General features: G+C 34.7%; 1 protein-coding gene across 1 annotated transcript in view; it reads right to left on the bottom strand.

The window, feature by feature from the left end:
* Positions 1-4,292: 4,292 nt before the first annotated feature.
* LOC105275088 (cytochrome P450 4C1) overlaps positions 4,293-12,596 on the bottom strand; it is a 48,610-nt gene continuing 40,306 nt past the window's right edge. The window contains exons 8-11 of the mRNA XM_026973494.1: positions 9,234-9,312; positions 6,702-6,814; positions 5,974-6,211; positions 4,293-4,820 (exon numbers count right to left, since the gene is read on the bottom strand). Of these exons, the coding sequence (XP_026829295.1) occupies positions 4,480-4,820; positions 5,974-6,211; positions 6,702-6,814; positions 9,234-9,312 (771 nt within the window). The 3' untranslated portion in view covers positions 4,293-4,479. The remainder of the gene's footprint in view (positions 4,821-5,973; positions 6,212-6,701; positions 6,815-9,233; positions 9,313-12,596) is intronic.

Genomic DNA, 12,596 nt, shown 5'->3' with positions numbered 1-12,596 from the left:
ATTTTAAAAACGTATTTTTCACGTTTCCACAGAAACGAAAAATGTGTTTTATTAAATTGATTTGAAATTATATAATTAATATAGAAAAAATAGTAATTTCTACTTTGCGAGTATTAATTATTTTTACATCATACGTTTTAATGTACTCGATTATGGAATAAGAAACAAAAACACAAGTGCGTGTGATTCCCGCCTCTGATTCACCAAGCGACCGATAGATGGCCAGGCCAGACGTGACGTTCTCACAAGTAACATTTGTGTTATCACCTTATAAATAACCATCCGGAAAACCGATCCAATACTCTTTTCTTCTTCTTTTCTTTTGAAACTTTTAAGATCACTATTACTTGAAGTGATATTTCAAAAGAGAGATTCCACTACACGAAATTTAGAGAGTAATTCATAAAATATAAAAATCTAGTTTTTTACAAAAATGTGACTTACTCTGTCTATCTTTGAGGCACTGATATATAGAATTGATAAATATTTTTCTGATGGTTTCTGAAACGTTTTGCCGAAAAAGAAACGTTTCTCCTAACGTTTTTTCGTTGGACATTTTTCTCCTAAATAAACGTTTCAATAAAATGGTTATAAAACGTTACGACAAAACGTTTATGAAACGGTTTTGAAACCAATGTGTGCTGCCTGGGATTTCTATTACAACATTTCATATGACATATTGCGGAATCCTTTCAGAAATGTTGCATATGAAATGTGAAATCTTGAACTGATTTTAAAACCTTCCTGAAAGCTTTCTGTATTAATCGGTGCTGTATGGGTTCAAGCCAAAACGCTAGGGATTTTTTGACCATAGCCTATATAATGGAAAATGTTTATAATCTTCGATATATCTCATTGTTTTCTAATGTTTTCTATTGCAATCATTTGGGAATCGTTTGGGCAAGTTTAGGAAGGCACTTTCACAGTTTGAGAAGCAATAATTTTTATAATTAAGGTGATCCTGCAGTGACTAGTGAAACAGTGTTGCCATTTGCACAAAAATTACAGTTAAAATGCTTTTTACAAAAATTTGGCAATTTGTACGTACAAGATTGAGGCGGTCCCGTATCAAAATAAAATAAAGGAATATAATGAAGATTTTCGAAGTGACTTTAGAGGCGTAATAAAAAAGAAAGGTGTATTCTTCTTTACAGAATACAGAATACATATAAACTTCCTTACTGTAATATTATTAATTTTTTATACTGGGAAAGTATATGCTTGGGTGGAAGAGCACGAGGAGACGGGCTTCGCCCGTCACCTAGTACTCTTCCACATAAAAAAAATAACAAAACTTTCAGATGACCAAAAGTACAGCGTGGAAGTTACAATATAGAACCTTGCTTTGCGTGGAACCTCGCTTCACATGAATTAAAAACCTGTATTTGGAATCGTACTAATTTGCATTGTAAGTACAATTAGTACGATTCCAAATACAGGTTTTTAATTCATGTGAAGCGAGGTTCCACGCAAAGCAAGGTTCTATATTGTAACTTCCACGCTGTACTTTTGGTCATCTGAAAGTTTTGTTATTTTTTTTATGTGGAAGAGTACTAGGTGACGGGCGAAGCCCGTCTCCTCGTGCTCTTCCACCCAAGCATATACTTTCCCAGTATAAAAAATTAATAATATTACAGTAAGGAAGTTTATATGTATTCTGTATTCTGTAAAGGAGAATACACCTTTCTTTTTTATTACGCCTCTAAAGTCACTTCGAAAATCTTCATTATATTCCTTTATTTTATTCTGATACGGGACCGCCTCAATCTTGTGCGTACAAATTGCCAAATTTTTGTAAAAAGCATTTTAACTGTAATTTTTGTGCAAATGGCAACACTGTTTCACTAGTCACTGCAGGATCACCTTAATTATAAAAATTATTGCTTCCCAAACTGTGAAAGTGCCTTCCTAAACTTGCCCAAACGATTCCCAAATGATTGCAATAGAAAACATTAGAAAACAATGAGATATATCGAAGATTATAAACATTTTCCATTATATAGGCTATGGTCAAAAAATCCCTAGATTTTTGGCTTCACGTCTGGGCATCTATCACGTAACTTTTCCCCTAGGATGGAAAATGAAAATTTCGCGTGAACTTTTACGTTATGATTTGCTGCTGAGATGAAGAAATTTTCATTTTTCATTTTCCATCCTAGGGGAAAAGTTACGTGATAGATGCCCTGGTTGATGACATGAAACTTTATTTTGAGATGCAATTATTATTTCCCAAACTCTAAAAACATTACAGGCGTATTTCCCAAATGATTTGGCGTTGAAAGAAGCGAAAAAGAACATTATTTGGAATGATGTCTGCTAACTATACACTCAACTAATTTTCATTAATTATTAAACAGCCATTACTTCCCAAACTCTAAAAGTGGTTTCCTAAACTTTCCCAAACGATTCCCAAATTATTGAAATGGAAAACAATGAGAAATATCAAAGATTATATACACTTTTTTCATTATATAGCCTATAGTCAAAAAGTTCCTAGATTATTCCCTAGATTATACTGCACGTCTGGGTGATGACTTTCAACTCAATTTTGAGGGGAAATCATTATTTCTCAAACTCTGAAAACATTATAGGCGTATTTCCCAAATGATTTGGCGTTGTAATAAGCGAAAAAGAAAATTATTTGGAATGATGTCTGCTAACTATACGCTCAACTAATTTTCATTAATTATTAAAAAACTATTATTTCGCAAACTCTAAAAGTGGTTTCCTAAACTTTCTCAAACGATTCCCAAACGATTGCAATAAAAACAAATAAGATTTATCATATTTGTCTGCTAACTATACGGCGGTAACTGCAAGTTGGCTAAGACACCCGTACGGTATGAGGGAGGTCCCAGGTTCGAACCCTGGCTGAGATGATATTTTTCACAGTGAATATTATTTAAATTATTCCTTATTAGGTAAGATTGCTTTCTACCATAGGAAAAATGGCTGCGTTGTAAGACTGACAAATCCCGTTGGCGCGCAGTTACTTGTGTTAGATGTGTACATCTTACACTTGAAAATCTAAAAAAACATCTAGATGAATGCCAGTTATGATCGAATAAAATAAAGTCATCAATTAATTACGTTAATAATAATTTACTGGCGAAGTTAAGAATATAACATCTCTATATCAAATAAAATATTCTTAAACTTCATTTTATGTCTAATAAAATATTTAGAAAAGAACTAAAGATTACCTCTAAATTCGTTGATAATTCTTAGAGAACTAACCAAAAACCATGCGGTATCAGGCGACAGTCAAGAAAGCCGGTACCGGCAATATCGGAAATGACGTAAAATACGCTACTATCTGAATAAATCGAAAGTATATTCTAAGAATATATGGAGCATATACGAAACATAATATACTGTAAAAGATATTAAAAGTATATTCTGAGAATATACGAGAATATACGAAAAATAATATACTGTAAAAGATATTATTAGTATATTGTGAGAATATACAAGAAATAATATACTATAAGAGATATTGTAGGGATGTTCTCAGTATATTATGTTCAGTACGTACATTCACAGTATGTGTATAGAATATTCGAATGATATCATGTGCTGTTAGGGATTATGCACCTTCCATATACACACACACTCTCTCTCTCGCATCCGCATCCGCACAATCTTCTCTCCGTCGCACTCACGTAGAACCTTCTTACTACTTTTCATGCTGTTCCGTCTGTTAGATCAGCGTGGCTTTCAACTTACTTTCATAGCATTAGAAACATGTTGTAAAAATTACAACCTTTATGAAACAATTTGAGTACCATACCATTAATAATACAATTTTACTGTCTATAAGTCCAAGCCAACCAAGACGCCTGGCATATTTTTTTATTTTTCAAAAAGGTATACAATTTTATGTATTAAAATTTCAACTTTTATACTTAATTTTTGTCAGTATTTCTTCTTACAGTTTTAAAAAAATTAGGGGTGCGCTTCCGGCCGACACTGGCCAGCCAGGTGCTCAATATCTTATTCAGATAGGAAAAAATATCTTTCTACAAAATTTCAACCTTTAAAAGGTATTTTGAACAAATTGTACACCAGCTCTCCGTCTAATAATAAAGGAAGAGATTTTCTGATTTGCATAAATACCCATTTATTTCATAAGAGTTTTTAAATATAATTTTAGAATGGTAACACATATTTTTTTTATATTTCTTATCGAATCAGGAAAACCCAATAAAAATGAAAAGAAATTTACTGCTAAACCTCAGAGTATTCAGCACATTATGAAAAGTAGTGTGATAAGAAGAAAAAAATATCACTTCTATTTTCATCATAACAGGTATATTGAAATCTGAATAATTTCTGTATTCCTATTATTAAATTATATTTTACATACAGTCCTTATGATACTTTGAATACAATAATGACGTGTAATAACATATAATAATATTGTAATCAACTTCAGAAATAAATCCACACTGTGCAAGCTATAATAATATTCGCTAGCAATTATTTCTTCGGAATGAAATAAATGAAAACCTCTTCACCTGGTCGATAACTGATCGAGAAGTGGGGATAAATCATGTCAGGAGTTTTTACACTTTTCACCCTCCACTTTCTGAAAATCGCCGTTAACACAATTTTTATTACAAGTAAAGCAAATTTCTGACCAATGCAGTTTCTTGGCCCAGCACTGAATGGAATATAGGCATATTGATCCCCGATTTTTCTATTTTCTGGAAGGAATCGATCCGGATCAAACTTTGTTGGTTCTGGCCAAAATTCCGGATTTCGATGAACTAGTATAATTGGCAACGCAACTTCAACATTTTGCGGGAGCATGTAATCACCTAAAATAAAACGGATCAACATAACTATTCCAAAACATTATGTGGACTACTTTTCTAAATAAATATATACATAATTTATATAAAAGATAAAAAATATATAAATATATGAAGATTTTGTACAAAATTACAACTCTAATAAGTTAAATAGATATCTAGTGCATATATATTAATATTCAGTGGATTTCTCCGTGGTATCCATTCATGATATCGTTAGTGTAAGACAATAAATGGAACATGACTCTAAAATTGCAAAATAACATAGATATAAATATAAATAAAATATCAATAAGAAAATATACATTTAATTGCACATAAATAATAAAAATTGAACAGAATTTTAATTGCAGAAATACTATATGACAGAAATGTGATTATAATGTCACCATGATTTATTAAGAAATATTAAGAAAAGAGTACTGGATCGGTTTTCCGGATGGGTATTTATAAGGTGATAACGCAAATGTTTCTTGCGAAAACGTCACGCCTGGCCTGGCTATCTATCGGTCGCTTAGTGAATCAGAGACAGGAATCTCCATGGACCATGGATATAAATAACATCTTATAGGCCCGTATTCATAGTCGGATCTTATATTTAAGACCGTCTTAAGTTTATCTGAAGATGCTGTATGGATCATTTCATTGGCTATGGAGTATCTGAAAATACACTTAAAACGGTCTGAAATATAAGATTCGACTATGAATACCGGCCATAGATATCTTTGATAGCTTTGTAATAGACATGGATATGTGAATAATATGTAAATATCCACTAGATATCTTCAATAATTACTTGGTGAATATGGATATATAAATAATATATAAATATCCAAGAGATATCCCCCTAGTTATTCTAGAGATATAGATATTTTGTATATCTATTAAATATCGATACGTTATCCATAATAGATATGGACATCAAATAGATATGTAGATATTTATTAGATATTTAATGAACATTTTGTTCTGTGTGGGATTATACTATACATCTTTATCTTTATTTTTTATTAAACAAAAGAAAAACATTTAAGAAATATACTTTTTGCTTTCTCAAACTATTGAAAATGTTACAAATAAATCTACATATTAGAAAAGTTTCTAAAATATCTATATATACATGTTACTTTTGGCAAATAAAGAGAAAAGTATATCGTACCTATTTTTATGTCTTCACTTAGATTCCTTATGATGAAAGGTGCGCTTGGATATAATCTAAGCGTCTCTTTTACTATTCTACCAAGATATTTTAACTGTGATACCTCGGTTTCACTAGCCAGTGTTTCTGAATTTTGAAAATGTTTCTCAAGTTCTTCGTGAAGTTTCTCTTGATGCTCGAGATTAGTACCCAAGAGGACAAGCGCCCAAATTATTGCAGCTGAAGTTGTATCTTGGCTCTATATGTATACAATGTAGTTTTTAATGTAAAATACATACATACAATGTCTATAAATATACTGATGTATTATCATTATGAGATAATTCCGGTATAGATGGCCACATGAGAGAGATAATCAATCGTTCTAATTTCGCTACTGGCTGTATAACTTTGTGTTATCACTCAGTCTGTGATGAATTTTAATTGTGTTTGCAAGAGAAAGTTTTGTAGAAAAAAACATAATAATTGAGAAAATATTTCCATTTAAACTTTACTGTCTGCTAGTAATTTTTGTGTCTGTTACTAATTTAGTTTAACTATCTGGCTTGAACTGACAAAAAGATTTAAGGTTTATTTAAAGCTCTCTGAGTATGCCTGCTATATATCACTTGCGTCCGTTATATTTATAATGAAGCGTTTTGCTCATCTCTCTCGGATAATTGGGGGAGATGGCTACAGCACTTCAAAATACTTGGTCAACCTTTGAATAAATAAAACTTTTGACTCACTGCAAGAAGAAATGTATGAATTTGTGCCACCAATTGATCATCGCTTAAAGGCTTGTCAGTTTTGTCGTTCTCATCTAACAGCAAATCTAAAAAGGCTTTCTTCTTTCGTGCAGCTATAGCATAAAAAGTTTTGGTAATTATTTAGATTAACGGAGCAACCTCGAATGACCTTAATCTTGACATATGTTGTCACGGTCACCCTCCTGAGTGACCTTCAAAAGGTTTTAGCCATCGCTCATTGTTTATTAAAAAGTTATTAACAAAAGAAGTTTCGAAAATATAGTAGTTATTTTGAATATTGAAAGACATAAACGACGAATATGAACGAAGGAAGGAAAGTGATTTAACCTAATCTAACCTAACCTAACCTGGTTAGGTTAGGTTAGGTTATATTTTCCGAAACTGGAGCCCCTCCCCCCCCCGCCAGGATCCGTGCCGTGTACCAGGTGATCAAAATCTGTACAGTGAAATCTGTAATACCGGCTCCGGCGGGGGGAGGGGCAAAGCCCCCCGCGAAGCGGACTGAAAACGAGCGTATGTGTCCGGGGCATAGACTTATAGAGATAGACCGGCCCTCACCGAAGAAAGCAGCGCAGCAACATCACGGTGCAGACATAGCCTTGTGGAGTAGACCCGTCCTTCTCTTTTAGTCGCTGGTGGGGAGAACGAACACGCCCCTTATCGTATCTATAGATATAGGAAAGTTCAGTTCTCGCTAACTCGCAGGCTCGCAGTTAGAGAGAAGAACAGTGTATACCGAATTACTGAACGTGCATACAAAAAGTGAGATGAAATTTATGAGATTATATTAATAATGGCAAGATCGTGCTGTATCTGCAAGAAAGAAGCTGGTATAGAGGAAAACGTGACTTTTCATCGATAAATATTCGCAGTATATATTATGCTATATAAAACGAAATATAAATATTGTCTATGTCGCTTCCATCATATTTGCAAGTAAATACATTTATTCGATGTTTTTATACACACAAGAATATTTGAAAATTATCGTTCTTTACTTACTCTGAAAGGAGTAATAAAACGTTAAAATGTTAAGTTAGAGATTACAACTGTGAACTTTGCTATGTAGAAGATGGCAAATTTATTTAGAAGCATACAATTATATAAACTCGACTTTATTTAAAATGAAATATACCCTACTATGGCTGCGTTCGAAAATTCACTGCCAATACCGAAAGTCTATAGTGTACGTGACATAAACTTATAGACTTTCGGTATTGGCAGTGAATTTTCGAACGCAGCCATAGTAGGGTATATTTCATTTTAAATAAAGTCGAGTTTATATAATTGTATGCTTCTAAATAAATTTGCCATCTTCTACATAGCAAAGTTCACAGTTGTAATCTCTAACTTAACATTTTAACGTTTTATTACTCCTTTCAGAGTAAGTAAAGAACGATAATTTTCAAATATTCTTGTGTGTATAAAAACATCGAATAAATGTATTTACTTGCAAATATGATGGAAGCGACATAGACAATATTTATATTTCGTTTTATATAGCATAATATATACTGCGAATATTTACCGATGAAAAGTCACGTTTTCCTCTATACCAGCTTCTTTCTTGCAGATACAGCACGATCTTGCCATTATTAATATAATCTCATAAATTTCATCTCACTTTTTGTATGCACGTTCAGTAATTCGGTATACACTGTTCTTCTCTCTAACTGCGAGCCTGCGAGTTAGCGAGAACTGAACTTTCCTATATCTATAGATACGATAAGAGGCGTGTTCGTTCTCCCCACCAGCGACTAAAAGAGAAGGACGGGTCTACTCCACAAGGCTATGTCTGCACCGTGATGTTGCTGCGCTGCTTTCTTCGGTGAGGGCCGGTCTATCTCTATAAGTCTATGGTCCGGGGCTCCAGTTTCGGAAAATATAACCTAACCTAACCCAAACCTATTTCTGATTTAAAGATAAAATTCCATCAAATATACTCTTTCGTAAATGTATATGATATCGTAAAATTATGCTCTATTCATTAAACTTTTTTGTTAATAACTTTTTAACAAACAACGAGCGACGGGTGAAACCTAGTGCGGGTTATTCGGGAAGGTGACTTTTGTAATATATGTCAAACTCAAGTCCTTGCTTCGCGTGGACAGTTGAAAATTCGTGCAAAATCATTAAATTTCTTTTGTTAATAACTTTTTAATAAACAGTGAGCGACGGCTAAAACCTTTTGAAGGTCACTCAAGAGGGTGACTTCTATAATATATGTCAAGGTCAAGGTCATCCGAGGTTGCTCCGTTAAACTAAATAATTACCAAAGTTTTTGTTAAATACAATTTATATAAAATAGCAAAATTATTATATTGCGTTACAGGAAAATCCGTGCAAAGTTTTTAAACAAACTTCAAGTGCGAAACTTTGTATTAATACTTAATATATAATGTCAGTCTTAAAGTTTGCTAAAATCATTCTCTTGGACTTTTCAATCAATCCAATATAGTATGTTACATATCACATCAATTTTATCAGTACATTACTATTATTTTATCTCACCTATGTCAAAGTCGTCTTCATTATTTATACTGATATGATTGCTTTGTGATTGCCGTAAAGCTTTTTTCTTGCGTATTACCTGAAAATTGTTATCTATTTGTAATAAGACTTTGGTCAATCTATGTAACATTTAATACGGATTCGACGCGGAAACTTGGTTGAGAGCGGTCATGCGTTGCTGTCGGTTGAGAAGATGAAGAGGTTAAGCGTTCGTAACTTTGCGACTATAGAGGCAGAGAGGAGATTTGTGTTAAAATATTAACTATTAGATAGAAGTGTATTTTAAAAAAATAGTGAAAAGAGGACCTCAAGCATATAAAGAAGCCGAAGGAGTATCCTTCGGGTTCCACGTGAGGATTGCCGCGAGGGAGAAAGAGACGGCGATAGACGGTGCGCCGGAGACAAAGGAATGGAACGATACGGGAGAAAGTGAAAGCATTTCGAAATGTAGAAGAGAAGAAAGGATTAGTAAAGCCAGGCGCCGCGAAAGACTGAGTAAAAGCGTTTAGACCGGAGAGAGACCAAAGAAACGACGAAAAGAGTAGCGAATTGTCCGAAAGTCGAATTGAAAGAGAGATACTCATGCCTAAGACACATCGAGTGACGCCCAGTTGCGCACAGAATAAATCGGACACAGCAGGTGTAGTGAATCGGACATGGACCCAATCGGACACAATAAGAAACGGACACACTGCGTGTGGAATCGGACACATTGGCAATCAGACACATTGTCAATCGGACACAGTGCCAATTGCGCACAGTAGGAAACGGACACATATTCCGTGACAGTTTCATTCTAATAAGGAAGAGTCAAAATTAGATGTAGAATAAACATTGCTTTGTCTTGCAAAGTACATGCGTGGATACAGTGTGGATACTTTCCCAGTATAAATTTTCTTACTTTAATATTATTAATTTTTTATACTGGGAAAGTATATGCTTGGGTGGAAGAGTACTAGGTGACGGGCGAAGCCACATAAAAAAATAACAAAACTTTGGGGTGACCAAAAGTACTGCGTGGAAATTACAATGTAGAACTTTGCTTTGCGTGGAACCTCGCTTCATATACTCTCAGCATATGCTTTCTAAATTTATTAAATATCGCACGTATGCGCAAAGTAAGCATGGTAGCATTGCTACGCCATATAAAGAAATAGAAATAGAAAAGTCCTTACAAGTAACATTTTCAGGTTAGGAAAACTGTCACGGAACATGTGTCCGTTTGCAACCACCGTGTGTCCATTTCCTATTGTGTCCGATTGCAACCACTGTGTGTCCGTTTTCTACTGTGCGCAATTGGCACTGTGTCCAACTGACAATGTGTCCGATTGCCACTGTGTCCGATTAGCGTTGTGTATGATTATCACTGTGTCCAATTCTTATACACACAGTGTGTCCGTTTCTTATTGTGTCCGATTGGGTCCGTGTCCGATTCACTAAACCTGCTGTGTCCGATTTCTTCTGTGCGCAACTGGGATCATTCCAGACACATCGAAACAAAAGACGAGGGGAGGAGAAGGTAGATATGGGGGATACGGAAAAAAAGAATAGGTTATTAGAGGTATTGGGTCATCCGGAAAGTTCGTGCCGATTTTGAAGGAAAATTCAAAGGCAACATTTTTTTATGTCGATAAATATTTATTAACTTATGTATGCACCGTTTTGTTTCACAACCTTTGTCCATCTTTCACGCAACTGGAAGATTCCATTCTCTCAGAACTTCTTAGGTTTCTCGGCAAAAAACTCCTCAAGGTGGTTTTTTATGTCAATCAAAGAGTTGAAGTTCTTGCCGCTAAGAGAATTTTGCAAAGACCTAAATAAGTGAAAGTCTGAAGGTGCAATGTCTGGTGAATACGATGGGTGAGGTAGCACACCCCAGCCAAACTCCAACAATTTTTGTCGGGTAGTCAAAGAAACATGAGGTCTGGCATTGTCCTGATGGAACACGACGCCCTTCCTATTAGCTAATTCTGGACGTTTTTCCTGAATCGCTGTCTTTAATTTGTCCAGTTGCGAGCAGTACTTATCTGCATTTATCGTTTGGTTGTGTGGTAGGAGCTCATAATATAGGATTCCTTTCCAATCCCACCAGACACAGAACATGACTTTTTTTGGATGAAGGCCGGCTTTCGGAGTGGTTAATGCTGGTTCATTTCGCTTACCCCAGGATCTTTTTCGTTCTATATTGTTGTAAATGATCCATTTTTCATCACCCGTCACTAATTGCTTCAAAAATGGTACGTTTGCGTTGCGCTTGTACAGCGAGTCGCAGATGGAAATGCGATCCATTAAATTTTTTCGGCCAAATTATGCGGAACCCATATATCATAGCGACTTACGTAACCAAGCTTCACTACATGATCGTGGACAGTGGTTTTCGATATTTTCAGTATCTCTGCTAATTCACGTGTCGTGTAGCGCGGGTTATTCTCAATCAGTGTCTTGATTTGGTCATTATCAGTAGTAGAGGGTCTGCCCGAGCGTTCTTGGTCTTTAAGGTTAAAATCACCAGCTCTAAACTTAGCGAACCACTTACGTACGGTTCTTTCAGCTAAAGCGCCTTCTCCGTAAACAGAACATATCGAATTTGTTGCTTGTGAGGCATTTTTGCCTTTCCGGTAATAGAAAAGCATCAAGTGTCTAAAATGTTCTTTGTTTTCTTCCATCTTCAAAAGAGTACAAAACTGACACGAATCAATTTATCTCAAACAACTTTTTTCCTAAAGATGCGTTGAAATGTCACCTTTAAGTATATGTATATAATCGTATGTTTTTAATAACATTGATATATTCAGACATGTTCCAACGCCATCTATTAAAAATCGGCATGAACTTTCCGGACGACCCAATAGCTTCGACTAGTGGGCGGGAACAGGATAGGTTAAAAAGGAGTAGAGATCGTGCAGGTAAGGATAAGGATTTTCAACATTTATCGACAAGTAAGCCGCTGTAGCGTACGGAGAGTGAGATATTAATGGAGGAGACGGATATGGAGACGGATATCGAGGTAAGCGTAATAGATAATGTAGATATAGCTGATATTATTGGTGTGAACACATCTAAAGAGCAAGTACGTAAGGATGGTAAAGTTAAGATGGTTGTGGTTAATGGAAAATTATTTTATAAGGAAGCAAGTGGAGATAAGGTTATAGTGGATATTAAAAATGAGAAAGAACGATATGATGGCGATCATAAGGGAGAAATAATTGTTGAAGCGCGGGTTAGCCAAAAATATCTATCCAAGAGTAGAGCCAGTAATGCGCTTAAGATAGTGTCATATATTTTTTAAAAAAGGGATACGTGTCGATACAATTAGAAATAAGGGATTTAATATGTCGGAAATTGATTTTAAAAACATTGTAG

Source organism: Ooceraea biroi, chromosome 1, assembly GCF_003672135.1.
Source record: "Ooceraea biroi isolate clonal line C1 chromosome 1, Obir_v5.4, whole genome shotgun sequence".
Lineage (NCBI taxonomy): Eukaryota > Metazoa > Arthropoda > Insecta > Hymenoptera > Formicidae > Ooceraea > Ooceraea biroi.
The sequence above is the reverse complement of the archived record's forward strand: the minus strand, read 5'-3'. Positions and strand labels throughout refer to the sequence as shown.